Genomic DNA, 17,874 nt, shown 5'->3' on the forward strand with positions numbered 1-17,874 from the left:
TGGCCCAATCTCAAGTCAGTGTCACCCCGAAGAGTGTGGTGTCTTGACTCAGCCATAACAGGACGTAACACTGAACACTGGTCTCCCTTTTGCCAGACAGCATGAGGAACTGAATTGCTTTCTCTAAATTAAAGTGGCAAGATGTCTGAGAAAAAGGAACTGGTAAGGTCAACACTAAAACTCATGCCTTTCACTGCTATCTCTAAGAAAGCACAAGTGTCCCTCTTCTTCCACATAGTTTCCCTTCCTGAGTACCTAATCTTCTTTAAACAGTTTTTCCTATCAATAGATTTCTAATCCTTATTCTTCTGCCTCTAAACAAACTCGGGCTGAAAAATCTTTCCATTCTCTAAAGTCCATCTCTCTTACTTTACAGTCCAACTCCTCAAAAGAGCAATCCTCCTATAGCAAAAATTTAGTAGAGTTTCTAAGCTGGTTTCTCTAGAAACCTGCAGAAATGGTTCACCTAAATTGGTATAATTTCTCTCTAAGGAATCTAAAGCTACTGATGGTATTTTAACACTCCATATTTAAAACAAACAACAACAAAAAGCAGCAGAAGAACCAGGGCTCCCTGGTGGCGCAAGGGGTTAAGCACCGCACTATGAAGCAATCCGCAGCCTCTGCACGATGAGTTCGATCCCCGGGCGGCAGGGAGATACCCACATGGCGCAGCAGACCTCTCCTGACTCACCCGCTGCTCCCCTCAGCAGTGCGTTTCAGTCAGTCTGCCTGTTCTGTTCCCTGCTCTGTCTCTGGTGAAACCTCTCACCCTCCACACCTCTGGCCTGTACCCCAGTTCTTGTATAAATAAATAAATAAATCTTTAAAAAAAAAAGGCAGAAGAACCACTCTGGTTACGTCTATTTCAGAGATGATTACTGTCTCCTTCTATTTCCTATTTTGCTCGATCACTCTTACCCCTCCAACTCAAGACCCGTTTGGCCTTTTCTGCCCATCTCCAACTATTCTTTGGACACTCCAAATCCACTGTGACAATTAACTTCACTAAAGTATGCCCAAGCTCATCTATTTAACCTCTACACAGGCCTGCTATCCTTACTTTTCATTCTGCACAGGACCACGCAGGCTCTCATTCCTTCCTGTTGGGTTACTAGAATGTCCTCCAAAGTGGTTTACTTGCATCCATCTATCTTTCAGCACCAAACCACCAGGATCAGCTTCCTAATGCCCAACTCTGATTATGTCTCACCTCTGTTGCAGACACTAGTTGCTCTCCTTTTCCTGCGCCAAATGAATTAAAGGTAATTTCTCATGCTGAAAAATTAGACTCTTCATACAAAGGATAATTTAGCCCACATTTCCTGACATTTACTGGAAACTCCAGAAAACCAGACAAAACTGTCTTTTTCCTAGAAAGCTCGCATGGTCCATTCCTATCCTTGTTCATTCTATTCCCAGCCCACAATTTTCTCAGCATATCTATCTTAAACCCTGGAGTCTTGCATTCCAAATGGTAATTAAAGTTGTAGGTGATGTGAAAGTTGTTAATCAGGTGACATTAAAAGAAGGGTATTGACCTAACCCAGGTGCCCCACTAGAGCGACTTAAAAGTAAGAGGCAGGGGGAGCTGTAGGAAAGAAAGTCATGAAGAAATACAATGTTGCCAACTTTGAAGATGGAAGAAGGGTACCATGAGCCTGGAATATGGGCAGCCTCCAGGTGCTGACAAAAGAAAGGGAACTCATCTTCTCAACAGCCTACAGAACACAGTTCTGCTGACATCTTGATATTCACATTAATACATGTGTTAGGGCCTCCCTGGTGGCGCAGCGGGTTGAGAGCTGCGCTGTGAAGCTGTCTGCAGCATCTGCAGTGCTGGTTCAATTCCCAGCCAGCCAGGGAGAAACCCACATGGCGCGGCAGACCTCTCCCGCTTCACCCGCTGCTCCCCTCAGTAGTGTCTTTGGTCCATCTGCCTGTTCTGCTCCCCGCTGTCTCTGGTGAATTCTCTCACCCTCCCGTGCCTCTGACCTGTACCACAGTTCTTGTATAAAGAAATAAAATCTTTAATGAAAAAAAAAGGACATGTTAGACTTTGACCTCCAGAATTGCAAGACAATAATTTGAGTTCTTGGAGTGACCCGGCCTATCAGTTCATTACAGCAGCAATAGCAGTTGAATACACCTCCAAGCATAATTACCAAAATTCTGTCTACCTAGGGCACAGTTCAGAAGTCATCACAATTCAAAGATTATTCAGCTCTCACAGATTCCCTCTGTGCTGACCACACTGGGTATCATTCCTTACTCCTTTGAATTCACAGAAGTATCTGACAGGAGTTCATATTAAGTCTTAGGCCCAGTCACTAGCTGCATGGCAATGAAGTTACTTAACCTCTCAGCACCTTAAGTTTCCTCATCTATTAAAAAATCTCCTAAGAATTAATCATGGCCATAACTCTTTGAAAACATTTAAGTGTAAATGAAAAACACAGTGCTCTCTATGCAGGGGGAGACACCGAGACATTGAGAATGATACTGTGGAGAAGTACTCAGAGATGCTTCACATGAGAACAAGTGATAAGGCTGAAAACGAGTAAGGAAAATAATTCATAGTCAGAGAAGGTTAGAAACTCCTATTTCTTTTTTTTAAAAGATTTATTTACTTATGCATACAAGAGCTGGGGTACAGGCCAGAGGTATGGGGGGGTGAAAGGATTCACCAGAGACAGTGGGGAGCAGAACAGGCAGATGGATGGAAATACACTGCTGAGGGGAGCAGCAGGCAAGACAGGAAAGGTGGGTAGCTCCCTGGCTGGGGATGTAACCTGTGCTGCAGAAGCTGCGGATAGCTTCATAGGTTGTATCTTAACCTCCTGCGCCACCAGGGAGTCCCCAGAAACTCCTATTTCAATGAGAGACTGTATAGACCGAATTCTCTGAATAACAAAAGCATTTTTTTTATTTTGTGGGACCCTAGCCTACCGGTGCTGCAGAGCATTCAACCCCTGTGCCCAGCACTCAACCGCTGCTCCACATGGGGAGGTCCAACAAAAGCATAATTAATAATTGACTTACTAAGGGTCAGTTTATACCATAAAGTGAGAGGATGAGATGAGTGATAGCACTGTCAGTGGACTTTAAAAAATTTAGACTATTGTCCAATTTCTTACTAAAGCCAAGAGAAGAGAAATTAAATATACATTAAATAATGACTTAATGCTATTTAAAATGGTTACTTAAGGCAATTTTGTTAGGTTTTTTTGGTTCTCTACCCCCCCCCAAGCCCCCATCTACCTAAATCAACTTTTAAAGAATGTATGGTAACAAGAAATGTAATGCTTTTAAAGTAAAACATTTATTTAACTAGTATGTAGTGAGTATTCATTTTGTACTATACACTGAACTCAGAGAAAATGAAAAATTAAATACTTCCAGAAATCTAGGGGCTTATATTTTACTGTAAGATACAAATTATACAGGGGAGAATGCCACAATCAGGTTAAAAAGGGAATGTTGTGTCAAATGCACAAAGGAAAGAGGGGTGTATTCAGCTCAGTCATAGGAAGAGGAACAAGTAGCTCCCCAAAGAAAGGAGTATGTAACTCAGAACAGGACTGCTGACAAGGCAAGCTGGGAAAGACCAGCCACACTAGGGAGACCTTACAGCAAGCAGAGAGGCCTGAAGTCAAGAACCGTGAGCTTGACAGTTTCAAATAGCTCAGCATGACTGCTACTGGGAGGAGTGACATGTCAACATACACAGACTAGAAAATAAAGCATCTTTGAAAATAATTAAAATTAAGAGTTAATGGGTCAAATGTAGCTGCAAAGTCACCCTGAAGAGGTGAAATAGATTTTAATAAAATAGGGTTTGAGGGACCCTAAAATATTAATATACTGGGCCTCCCCAGTGGCGCAGTGGTTGACACTGGGTTGCGAACTGCCCTCAGCCTCTGTAGCACTGGTTCGATTCCCGGCCACCGGGCGAGGGAACCACATGGAGCGCAGACCTCTCCTGCAGGGCCCGCTGCTCCCCTCAGCAGTGTATTTCATCAGTCTGCCTGTTCTGCTCTCCGCTCTGGCTCTGGTGAATTCTCTCACCCTCCCACACTTCTGACTGTACCCCAGTGCTTGTGTAAATAAATAAATCTTTAAAAAAAATTAATATACTTAAAGGATTGTACTTAGCCAAAAAGATGTTTATCAGCACAGCATATTTAACACAAACACAAAAAATGAGATTCTCAAAAGCATTTTAACTTCTTCCCTCTAAGTATATCATTTGGGAGAAGGTATGCCAATATCCAAGTATTATTACTGTCCAACTAGCCAAGCAATCTGTACTATGAGGAGGACATAAAATAATCCCACTGAAATTTTAAATTCTAGAACTCGGTGATTCATTCACTCAATTAAATTCATTTAATCCCTGCTGTGTGCATTCCTCTGTGTACTAGGGATACAATGGTAAAACCGTGTGAATCCTCGCTATCAGGGAACTGATAGAACACAAAAAGTAAAATATCAATGAGCATACATTTATTTATATATATATATATATATATATATAATTTTCTTCAACAGTGAGAAGAATTATACAGGAAAATAAGGGAAATGTGGAAGAGAGAAAATGCAAAGGAGATGTTGTAATTTTATATAGGAAATGAGGAGTTGATTTAAGGATGACAGCAATGCAATATTGAAGGAAATTCTCGAGAAGGATAACCGAGACAAAGGAAATAGCAGCAACCTTGTATTATGATTTGGCAAAGGTTAGAGAGACAGACTACATTAGACACTGTGGTCAATGCACAGTCAGTCTCTGAGTTTGATGATTTCAGTGTCTTGGAATCTTTAAGACTGAAGGCCAGATGTTGGTCCTGGACAAATTCATGAGGTCAACTGAAAGACCCCCAGAACCTGATGGAGGGTCCCGGTGATGTCAGCTCTTCTAGGCTCTGGCAGCAGTGGGAAGGATTAACCAGAGGGGATGACCAGAGAAAGGGTGACCGGTGACAACCAGCTGCAACAGTGCTTAGAGAGAGGCAGAAAGGCGCTGGGGGTGGAAAAGTAAGTTCACGTGCTCTCAACTGGAAATAGTACGAAGGAAAAGGCAGAGGAGACCAATTTTTCAAGCGGGAAAACAAAACCAAAAAGGAGCAGGACCACTTATATCCGTGGGAAATGTAAGGTCATTATGTGAACGCAGGGACTCCCCACAATTTAAGAAACCGAAGGCCTTGGCCTCGTCAAACTTTTAAATTATTAAGATAGAATTTAAAGTGGGAAACACAAAACCTCTCCAGATACAGTCATAATTTAAAGGAACCAAATTCAACAAATGTAAGTAACACCAAGTATATATTAGTATACCAAGAGATATAATTAGGCAGATCCTTAGATTAAAATGTAGAAATTAAGAGTACTTAATATTCAGTCATGATACCCGATTTCAGTTTAAAGCTCTTAAGAAGAACATTTCAAAATATGTATTTCATGTTGCTAATCATCAAAATATGGTTAGTATCTTGGGCAATATTTACTGTAATCCTACTGAGAAAAATCATCAAAAATGGTATGTGCTAACATTTCCAAAAAGACTTTAGCCAAGGACAAAGCTGGGAAATGAAGTCTTAATTATTACCAAAAAGGAAATCAGAATAATATTCATTGAACATATTATATATACATAATATTAATTAAAGATATATACCGAAAAGGAAATCAGAATGAAATTAACTGAATATTAATTGAAGATACTGCTGCCAATATAAGTTTAACTAGCATACAGGGAAAATCTTAAAGGGAACTATATTCAAGTGGTTTAGGACTTTGATTTTTCTTTCCTGTGAAAATGTTAAACTACTTTTCTAGGTTACATGGTCAGGAAGAAAAAAAAATAACTCAATTCGCGAAGCACATTGAATATTGCATGAGTAAGTTGGAGAGAAGCTTACCCAGTATTGATGGAAATGATTTCTATCAGTGGATTCTTCCTAATCTTTGGCAAATCCAATTGTGCTCCCCCCAACCGTTTTCCATTATCCTTCTTCTGACCCAGCAGTCTCACAGAGTGACCTTCAAATACAGCATATAAATATACATTAACATGAATCACACAACTTCACTTTAATTTACTGCTCTCAACAAATGTGTTAATATTTGCATTTAACTTTTTTCTTTCATGGCGAAAAGAAAAAAATAAAGAAGATGTGATCATTGAACCTAAGAAATATTGCCAATGGGAGAAACAGCAGTGCTCGCATCCTTCGAAGTGCTAATAATATTTGCACGTTTATAGTGCACATAGGAGGGGCACAGAAATAGCCTCCCAGTGTCATTCCAGGAGGTATGAATGCTCCCAAGCAGCTCACAGCCCTATACATGCAGCAGGAAGGTGTCACTGGAGCACTGGGGCTGCTGGACAATTGTACTGCTGAGAAAAAATTGCAAAAGTAGCGCTGTCTACTCAAAGGAAAGGGCAGCTCAAAATAAAAAAAAAAATCAAAGAATTAAAAAGATCAGATAAAATGACACTTTAGAGATGGAGCCTTTTTAAAAAGTTCCTTAATTCATGTTAAAGAAACATTACAAAAGAAAATCAAAACACTCTAAGACATTAAAATTTTCATAATTATGAAATTTTTAATTTATTGCCATATAAAAAAATGGAATAGTACAAAGAATTCCAATCCCCTTCAGATTCCCTAACTATGTATTATATTTACTTTGTCATTAACATTTTCTATATGCACATTATTTTTTATAACTGAACTATATACCTTGTGAAATTCACCCACTGATAGTGTACAACTCGATGGTTTTAAATAAACTTACACAGCTGTACAATCATCACAACATCACGTTTTAAAACACTCCCATGACCCCACAAATTCCCTCAAGCTTACAGTCCATGCCAGCTCCCATACCCAATAGAGTACATTTTGTTAAATCTGTTGCCCAGCTGAAGGACAACTGGGTTGTTGCCAAGCAATACCTATATAAAAAGCTTCTTTATTTTTTAAAGATTTATTTATTTATACAAGATCCAGGGTACAGGCCAGATGTGCGGGAGGGTGAGAGGATTCACCAGAGACAGAGTGGGAAGCAGAACAGGCAGACTGACTGAAATACTGCTGAGGGGAACAGTGGGTGAGACAGGAGAGGTCTGCTGCGCCCTGTGGGTTGTTCCAAGGCCAGTGGGGATCAAACCAGCACTGCAAGGTTGCGGATAGCTTCACAGCGCTGCACTCAACCGCCTGCACCACCAGGGAGACCCTAAAAACACTTCTTGAGTATTTGTGTGAACACATGTTTTCATTCCTTAGGGATTCCCAGGAATGGAATTGGTGGGTCATATGGTAAATTTTAACTTTATAAGAAACAAACGCTTTCTAAGGAGGTGGTATCATTTTAAATCCCACAGGTAATATAAGAGTTTTCTGCACATTGTCACTGAGATCACTTTATACTAAAATATTTTCCCCAACATCCATGCTAGTAGGTATTTAGTACTATCTCCTTGAATGTTGACTATGCATTTCCAAATGACCAATGAAATTGAGCACCTGTTCATATTTGAGCTCACATGTGCACTCCTTGTTCAGTAGCATGCTCTAATGGCCAATTTCACGTCAACTTGACTGCGTCACAGAGGGTCCCGACATTTAGTCAAACATCATTCTGGGTGTGTCTGTGATGGTGTTTCTGGCTGAAACTAACATTTCAGTCACCACAGAGTACAGCAGAGTGCGCTCCTTCATACAGGTGTCCTGCCAGGCTGTTCCATTCAGTCACGGGTCTTTCCCAGCCTCAAACGCGAAATGAAGTATTAGCTCTTCATGGGTCCCGTTGCTGGCTAGTTGTCCACTACGAGCTCTCCTGATTCTCAGACCTTGGGACTTGAACTACACATCACTCTTAGGTCTTCAGCTTGTCAGTGTTATAACTTGGGGGTTCTCAGCCTCCATAGTGATGTGAGCCAATTTCTTATTTATCACTTTATGAACACACACACACACACTCTCACACACACCCTAGCTGTTTCTCTGAAGAATACCCACTAACACAAATATCTACTAGAGAATTCTGTCAGTATTTTCACTATAGTATTTGTCGTACTTATTCTGATTGTAAGATCTTTATCAGGTGTGATTTGCAAATATTTTTTCTTGATCCATGGCTTATAACTTCCCTTTGATGATGGTATCTTTTGAAAAATAATTTTTCAATTTAATTAAGTTCAATGTATCAATTTTTTCTTTTATCACTTACGCAGTGTTATAGGTAAGAACTTTATGCATAGCCCAAGAACACAAACATTTCTCCTGTATTTTTTCCCTAGAAAATTTAGTTTTGGGTGCTTATATTTAAATATACAATTCACTTTGTTATTATTTGTGTATAGTAATCATCTAAGATCATTTCTACATATGGATATTCAATTATCCAAGCATCATTTCTCCTTCATTTTCCTTTGTACTACTTTTATCACACATATCAATATACAGTTGTATAAACCCCAAAATATTGTCAGAGATATAGATACACTTTCCCCCTCACTCACTCCCTCAAGCTTTCTCCTGCAATGGAGTACTACACAGCTATGAGGAAAGATAAAATGGTAGCGTTTGGGACAAAATGGATGGACCTCAAGGTGATTATGCTGAAATAATTCAAAAAGTGAAAGACAGATACCAGACACATTCACTCATCTGTGGAATATAAATACCAAGAAACATTCATATGCTAAGAATAGTAGAAATAAATCTTGAACTCAGCAAAAAGAATACAATGGCTACCAGAGGAACAGGGGAGAGAGAGGAAATGGGAGAGAGGAGGAGGTGGGGCATGAACACAGTGGTTTGATGGAGGGTAGGAAAAAATGTTTAAAAAGATTGTATTATATCATGAACATTTTATCCAAAGTAATTAAATGGCATATCTTTAAAAAACACTATGCTATAATTATAGCTTTATACAATTTTTTTTTTTTTTTAAACAAACGTGGGGCCTCCCTGGTGGCGCAGCGGTTGAGTGCTGGGCTGCGAAGCTGCCCACAGCCTCAGCAGCGCAGGTTCAATCCCCGGCTGCCAGGCAAGGGTCCCACATGGCGTGCAGACCTCTCCTGCCACCCGCTGCTCCCCTCAGCAGTGCACTTCGTCAGTCTGCCTGTTCTGCTCCCCGCTCTGGTGAATTCTCTCACCCTCCTTTGCTTCTGACTGTACCCAGTGCTTGCATAAATAAATAAATAAATCTTTAAAAAAATAAAATAAAACAAACATGTGAAAAATATTTATAGAGTACTTTATATTTACCAACATAATTCCAATTTCTAGCACTCTTAATTTCCTCTTGAGAATTCAAGTTATCATTAGGTAATAATTCCTCACCCCTGAACAATTTTCTTTACTATTTCTTGAAAACAAAGTCTATTAGCAACAAATTCATTTCTTTGAAATTCTATTTTGCTTCACTTGTGAAAGATACTTTTGCTGGATATAGAATTATTAGTTCTCAGTTTTTTGCTCAATACTATTTCATAGCATTTGACCTCTAATGCTTCTGAATATTCATCTTACTGTTGTTCCCCTGTTGATGTCATTTCTTACTGCTTCAAGGTTTCCTCAGGCTTTCTAAAGTTTGACTAGTGCAGCTAGGTGTGGATCTCTCTGACTTTCCTACATGAAACACATTTAGCTGTGGATCAACAAAGTATTGTTTTTCTTCAAGTTTGGGAAGTTTTCCGCCAGTACTGTTTAAAACTGAGGTGGATTATTTTTGTTTTTATATTGTTTCCGTGTCCTTTCCGTCTGCACATGGTGGATTGCCAGATGTTGTCTGAAAGGATGTTGAGGCTCCACTCATTTTCTTCTGTTCCTCGGGTTGAGTAACTTCCATTGGCACATACACAAATTTACCAGTATTTTTCGGCCACCACGAATCTGAGACTGAAGTCCTCTAATGAATACTTTATTTCAACTACTGCATTTTTAACTGAGATTTCTCATTGTTTTCTGTATCTTTTTTATACTTTTGTGATTCTATATCCAAGAATCCCTTCCCTGAATACTTTGTAAGATGGTTCTGTTAGTACATAAAAGTCTTAGCTAAATCCAACATTTTTGGCCACACAAAGACAACCTATACTGAAGCTTTTTATTTCTTTAATATGTCTTATGCTTGATTTGGTTACATTTATCATAATATTTTGTTGAATATTAGAAATTTTAGATAATATATTGTAGCAACACTCAATTGAGATTTCTACCCCAAAAGTTGATTTGCTTTGTGATTTACCTACTGGAGCCTCCACGCTCATTTTTTTTTTAATGCACATCTTAACAGATTAATAAATGTATTAAAACCTTCTTTCTATAATGAAAGATCACTGACACACTCCCTTCTTACAATATTTTCCCCCCATAACAACTTCCCAGGGTTCATCTCTCTATGCACATAGCTTTTTGTTTAGTCAAAGACTGATCACGCAGTTGTCTTGAGCCATTAAGATTCCTGTTAGCAGCTGATGGATTTAAATATGCGCCAATGAGGGTATTTAAAGTTAGGACTATTTTCCAGTTGCCCCATTCTAATTTCTAATGGGCTTTTCTAGATCTTCCCCTATCTCCTGTAGATGTGCATGCAGGCTCCAGCAGGTTGATAAGCGTGGGTGACTGGTGTCCACTCCAATCTCTGCTGTGCATGAGAGTAAACCTCAGTGAACTTAGTCGGTGAAGACTTATCACACCACCTATCATCTCCCAGACATTCCTGATAAAACTGTGTCTACTACACCTGTTCACCACTTTCACCGAACAGGTCAAACTGCAGGTGGGTCAAGTCAGACCCTCCCTGTCACTTGCCATAAAAATCTCCACTTGAACTGACAGAACTCCAAATCAACTGAACCATCTTGGAGTAGAAGTGAAGCCATGAGTGTTCACAGCCTGCTCTGCTTTGGCTGAAAAACCTTGCCGCAGAGCTGAGCAAGGGAAATGGCAGTAGCCCCAGGCTCACACACCACAGACTCATACTGTTCTTACCCACAATTCAGTTGTTTTCAAGAGTAAATACATCTTGGTTTGCTGAATATTTTGTTAATTTCCAGAGTGATGGAATAGTTTGTTTTTGACCATTAGTTCAACTTTATTGTTGCTTGTGGGGAGATTTTTTTTTTGACCTCACACAATCACGCCAGAAGCAAATCAAACTTTACTACTTTTTTCAGTGACTGTTTATTTTTTATGTTGTGTTACTTTTATTGAGATAATAATTTACAACATTGAATGGATTTTGTGGTCATAGGTTCATACCTCTTGAGTTGGATGTTACATCACCTCCACAATATTCCATTCGGCCATCTCCCACCTTCCTTTGTTACCCTCCCCTGACAATATGCATGTGGTATCTTCAGTTCCAAAGACATATTTCTAGGGCTTTGTCTTCTTTTAATTTTTCTGTTCCTTTGCCCTTTTTCTCTACAGTCCATATATGAATGAAATCATCCAGTACTTAACCTCCTCCTTCTGAATTATTTTGTTTAGCATAAGACCTTGCAGTTCCATCCGTGTTGTCACGAATGGCAGAAGTTCATCATTTTCTTATAGCTGAGTGGCATTTCATAGTGTATATATATACCTTCTTAATCTACTTCTCTGTCCTTGGGTACAGTGGTTATTCCCATAATCTGGCTACTGTAAATAGTGCTGCAATACGAAGAAGTGCTTATATACCTCTGAATTAATGTGCTTGTATCTTTCTAGTAGATATCTAAGGGTTTTGCTGGATCATCTGGTAGATCTAGTTTTAGAATTTGAGAAACCTCCAGTTTTCCATAGCAGCTGGACCAATCTGCATTCCTGCCAATTGTAGACTAGAGTTCTTCTCCATACCCTCACCAACATTTGTTTTGGGTCTTTTTGATGTGGGCCATTCTCACGGATATGAGATGGCATCTCATTGTGCTTTTGGTTTGCAGCTCCCTCGTGAAAAATGAGTATTTTTTCATATGCCTGTTGGTCATATGTGTATCTTATTTGGAAAAGTGTATTTAGCTCTTTGGCCTTTTTTTTTTTATTTATACAATCACTGGGTACAATCAGAAGCGTGGTAGGGTAAGAGGATTCACCAGAGCCAGAGCGGGGAGCAGAGCAGGCAGAAGGACCGAAGTACACTGCTGAGGGGAGCATCGGGCGGCAGGAGAGGTCTGTGCACCGTGTGGGACCCTCGCCCAGCGACCAGGGATCGAACCTGCGCTGCAGAGGCTGCGGGCAGCTTCTCAACCCAGCACTCAACTGCTGCACCACCAGGGAGGCCCACTCTTGCCTATTTTTTAAGCATTTTCTTTTTGTTGAGTTGTATGAGTTCTTTGTAGATCTTGGATATTAACTCCTTATCTGACATATGAGGTGTAAATATTTTCTCCTGCTCAATAGGGTGTCTTCACTTTTTCTGATTGTTCTTTGCTGTGCAGAACTGTTTAATTTGAATTAGTTCCATTTGTTTATTTTTATCAAAGTCAACTTTCAAAAGCAATTATTTAAAGGAGCTTCAGATTCAGAAATAGTACTGATATAAGAAGCTAACCAATTATATATGCATTTAATCACCCTTCACTTCAGAAAGATATTATTGCTTAAACATCTTCTTTTCAGTTTTTCATGACCAGAAGTTGTAAAACCATCAATCCTGCCTTTTACCACTAATCGCTTTAATAAGAAACACTAGGTTCTCTGTACATTCTGAAAATTCTTCATGTGATTGAGAAATGTAACTAGAGTCAAGCACACATTTGGCATGCCAGACTTCATAGTTTTCAGAAGTTGAACTCTTCAATCAGAAGTTCAGTTAATGAAGAGGTGAGCAAGATTGGCATGATAACATAATAATTCTAAGAGATGCCAGAAGTTCAATAATGACTATGCAAAGACATGCTATTTTCATACTAGCATGAGACAAATTTCATTATATCCTGCTGAGACGTCAGTAATATGCACCCTGTACGAATAACATTCGATAAATTATTCATCTTCATTATCTACATGCAAATAAAGGAACATATCTCTGCCTAATGATATGAGTTATTTTCCAATCCAATGATTCATTAAAGAATGGCAGACCTAACAACAGTGGCTAATTTTTTTAATTTGGAAGGATAAGTACACTAAAAACAAACTAGAAAATAATATAAAAGTCCCATGTTATATCTGGCCAAAGATAAAAGGGGGGAAATTCAATAACAGAACAACTTTTTAAATGGAAGAATAAAGTAAAATTGTATTTGATATATAAAATGTCTTTTAAAATTCCTTTTCCAAAAAGAATTGCTATTAATTCCTTGGAACTATAAATCATAGAATAAAAACTGTATTTACATGTGCTGTTATCAATGTTATTACCATCCAACACAACTGAAATTTGACACATCAAAGCATAAAACTGAAGATGTCTTAGAGAAGGCATGCTGTTGAGAGGAGAAGAAAGGATACAAGGACTGGGGAATAGGGAAACATTTTGAGGCAGTAGAGATGTAAAACATTAAAAGGAAAATCTTTTGGAGGCAATTTATGCTGAAAATGAATATGTGATGCTTATGAAGGGGCCATAAAGCATGGACCCCACTTATACACACCCCAACTGCTGCTTTGTTTGACCCTTTCTCATTAGCCACTGATGCCTAGAAGTGTGATGGGAAAATAATGGCTGCTGAATGAATACTGAATTATTTTGTAACTACTGCAAATTTCATCACCTTTTATGGCTAGACTAAAGAGAAAGGGAGGGGAAAAAAGAAATTAGGACACAGAATTTGAGAGAAAAAGAATTAAAATATCAGTTTTCACAGCATTTTAATGCTATGTAGTAAGAAATTAAAGAAGGAAGTAGGACTAGGAACAGATGGGAAGGATGATGCTCAGTGTGACCAGATCAACTGCTAATAAAATGAGACCACCGATGAGATGATGATAAAGATGTAAATGATTAAAACAAAGAGATGCAATTTTAATGCAAGGATAAAAAAAGAAGATTGCCTTACATGTAAATGGGATATACTCAAACACTGCATTTATTAGATCTTTTCTCTTTTCCATTTTAAATGTAAATTCACATTTCATTCCCTCTAAATAATAGCCAAATGTTTCTCAGTAAGTTTATTAACCATCTTTAATAAACATCTTTCTAAGCTGTTACTTACAAGTGTCACATAAATTTCAGCTGTTAAAACAAAATTTCATTTTAAGCCTGAGGTTTTCAGCAGTTATTTATAAATCAGCTACAAAGCCCTGATTCTGTTCTGGTTTTTACCACTAAAGAATGTTTGGTTTGATTTAACTCACCAAAGAATGTTACTGTACAAGCAAAAATTACTATATGTTATGAAATTTTGAGGCAAAAAAACTACCTTTCTCGACTGTATGCACATATATAAATTTGTAATACTGAAAAACCTATATGAAAAAAAAAAATCCAGGCATGTTTTGTACAATAATTGCTATCCTACTTGAATCAACATTCAATGCTGTTATAGATCTTCAAGAGCACACAATCTTTTCCAAATCCCACACTGCTGACTGCATTGAATAGTATTAGAGCTGAAGGAAAACATCTCCCCCCCATATATACTAGAAAGGCCAGCCTGTCAAGATGTCAGGAAGTCAATTATAATGGTCATTCACAAACAGGGAAAAAAAAACACCTTCAGAACGTAAACATATACACTGAGTGATAGAAACAATACTTAGAAAATATACATTTATTTCTGTGTTTCTCTCTACAAAAACCAGTGTTCTCTCCTTTGGTTCTCAGAAGCTGAAGTGAATGCCAAAATTAGCTTTACACTATCATTCCATATTATAGAAGCACCAATGATGTAGCAACTCAGACATTTATTGTTTCCCCCCAAACACACACCTTTCTCTTTTTTTTTTTTGTATAGACTCTATAAATAGCCAGACTTTCCTTGAATACTTCTATTCATCTCACCTAATTTTAAAGTCTATTCATTGTTTCCTTAATAAGTGACCACCCACCTCCACCACCACCAGAAAAGCATCATGCCAAGTTTCCTTCATTTCTTCACTAACGCTCTCACTTCAAACAAATTCAATTCTATTTAGTACACATGAAGAACCCTAAGATCTGGGTTGGCCTGCTGGACAACTCCCGAGCTAACGAATCCAAGATGATGCTGGGGACTTTTGTAGCAGAGGAGAAAACTGGTACAAAATTTAAGCAAAAGGAAAAAAAGAGTAATTATCAGCTCGCACTTCATTTAGTCACATCAGTGTAAAAACTAAGACTATAAGAAAGGAATGCTCATTTAATCTGTTTTCTTACAAAATGTTTAGTTATTACTTGACAAAACAGCATTTCTTTAAACTACTTCAAGGCAAACAAAAATGGAGTCCAAAGTTTCTCTCTACGCCAATAAATGTCATTCCTCATATACAGACACCTCTCTAGAAAGCAGGTATTGTCTGATAGTCACCCTAAAGTGAGACCCTCCCATAAAATAACTTTATTGTAAAGGGAAAAAACACAACAAAATATAACAAATTGGGTTAAATGGAAGAAGCAGCTCAATCATAGTCTAAGTTAGAAAACTTTACATGAAATGCTGAAATTCATTCAAAAACACAAGAATATGATAATTCAAGCTCCAATTTTAATCATTAAGATTTCAGAAAGTGGGGCCTCCCCAGTGGCACAGCGGGCTGAATGCTGGGCTGCGAAGCTGCCTGCAGCCTCTGCAGCACCGGTTCGATTCCCGGCCTGCCAGGGAGATTCCCACATGGCGGGGCAGATCTCTCCTGTCTCTCCCGCTGCTCCCCTCAGCAGTGTATTTCGTCACTCTGCCTGTTCTGCTCCTGGCTCTGGTGAATCCTCTCACCCTCCTGTGCTTCTGACTGTACCCAACGCTTGTATAAAATAAATAAATAATCTTTTTAAAAAAATAATTAAATACATAGTAATTAAATACCTAGGAATAAACAACAAAGGAGGTAAAAGACCTATAAAATGAAAACTAGGATATTACGCAAAGAAATAGAAGACACAAAGAAATGCAGATATTCCTTGCTCGTGGATCATAAGAATTAACACTGTTAAAAAGGCTATCTTACCCAAAGCAATATACAGATTCAGGGTAATCCCTATCAAAATTTTAATGACACTCTTCAAAGAATTATAAGCCAACAAATGGTGTTAGGAAAACAGGACAACTACAGGCAAGAGAAATAGACCACTAGCTCACACAATGAACAAATATGATCCATTCAAAATGGATTAAAGACTGGGATAAAGAACTTGAACCATAAATTACGGGAAAGAAAACAAAGTCAAAAACTTCACAACACTGGATTCACTGATGTCTTTGAGTAATGGACTAAGACTACATGGAAAACAAAAGCAAAAAACAATCAGGACTGGGTCAAACTAAAAAGCTTCTGCACAGTAAAAGAAACCAACATTAAAACAAAGATACCCTCACAAATGGGAGAAAACATTTGTGGATCAAAGGGCTAATATCCAGCATCTACAAGAGCTCATATATATAACTCAACAAAAAAGAAAACAAAAAAAAAATTTAAAAATGGACAGATCTCAACAGACACTTCTCCAAAGAAGATGTATGAACAGCCTCCAGGCATATGAAACAATACTCATCATTTGTCATCAGGGAAATGCAAATCAAAAATACAATGTCACACGTCACACCTGTGAGAATGGCCCATATCACAAACACACTAAAGAATAAATGCTGGTAAGAGTATGGAGAAAAAGGAATCCTCGTACACTGTTGGTGGGAATACAAACAGGTACAGCCCCATGCAAGAGAACATGGAGGTGTCTCAAAATATTAAAAGTGGATATACTATATGATGCAGTAATTCCACTCCAAAGGGTATCTATAAGAAGAATACAAGAACACTAATTCAAAAGGATAATATGTACTCTTATGTTTACTGCAGCATTACTGACAATATAAAGACAGCTTAAGTGCCCAATGACAGGGGAGTGTGTATATACATGCAGTGGAATTCTATTCAGCTATTAAAAAATAAAAAAAGATGAAATACTGCCATTTGCAACAACATAGATGTAACTGGAGAGAAATGAGTGAGAAGGAGAAATACAAATACTGAATGATTTCACTTATATGTCGGAAAATAAAACATACGAATAGATCAACCTAAAAGGTCCAAGAAATCTACTCAAGGTTAATATGTGAACGATAAAGATAAAGTGTTTCAGTGTTTTGATAAAGAAACAAAACACTGAAACAGAAAAATCTAAACAAATCCTAGAAATCTGACGGCAGAATTGAGGTTATTACATGTCTAGGGTTAGTGAGACACAAAGGGGTAGGGTCAATAAAAGAGAAGCGTGGATGCTTTGGAGTTTGGTATTGCATGGTAACATACATCTGAAATTATGTCCCACAATCACAGTGCTAGAAACCAACATTACTGTAATTTAAAAAAATAAAGGGGCACTGTCTTTACCTATGCATGTTCTCAGAATCTAACAAAACATGAAGAAGCCAACACTTTACTTGAAAAATAGGTGGGTTAGAGGAAGCTAAGATTTCACTATAGCACAATGTTTATTTTGTGTGTGCGTGTTTCATATTTCTAATTTTAATTATAGAATATAAAATACAGAATGGACAGTTCATTAAGTGCCCACGGATGCAGTCCAGTTTGCTCAGTAATTTTTTTTAATTTTTTTTCAATTTATTTTTACATTCCCCATACAATTGCACCTCCCTTATTTTGACCCCAAGCCCTCCTTTTCCCGCCCCCCCCCCATAGTACGTCTCTGGTTTATGGTTGTTTGTTGATTTTGATTTTTTCTTTCTTATAGTTATTCTTTTTCCTGGTCCCTTATTTAGGTTTCTAGATT

General features: G+C 38.2%; 1 protein-coding gene across 1 annotated transcript in view; it reads right to left on the minus strand.

The window, feature by feature from the left end:
• CDKAL1 (CDKAL1 threonylcarbamoyladenosine tRNA methylthiotransferase) overlaps positions 1-17,874 on the minus strand; it is a gene marked incomplete at both ends in the record, with an annotated part of 639,419 nt that overhangs the window by 417,945 nt on the left and 203,600 nt on the right. The window contains one exon of the mRNA XM_084228943.1: positions 5,925-6,045. Coding sequence (XP_084085069.1) covers positions 5,925-6,045 — 121 coding nt within the window. The remainder of the gene's footprint in view (positions 1-5,924; positions 6,046-17,874) is intronic.

The sequence above is a fragment of the Talpa europaea genome, assembly GCF_964194135.1.
Source record: "Talpa europaea genome assembly, chromosome: 2".
Taxonomy (NCBI): domain Eukaryota; kingdom Metazoa; phylum Chordata; class Mammalia; order Eulipotyphla; family Talpidae; genus Talpa; species Talpa europaea.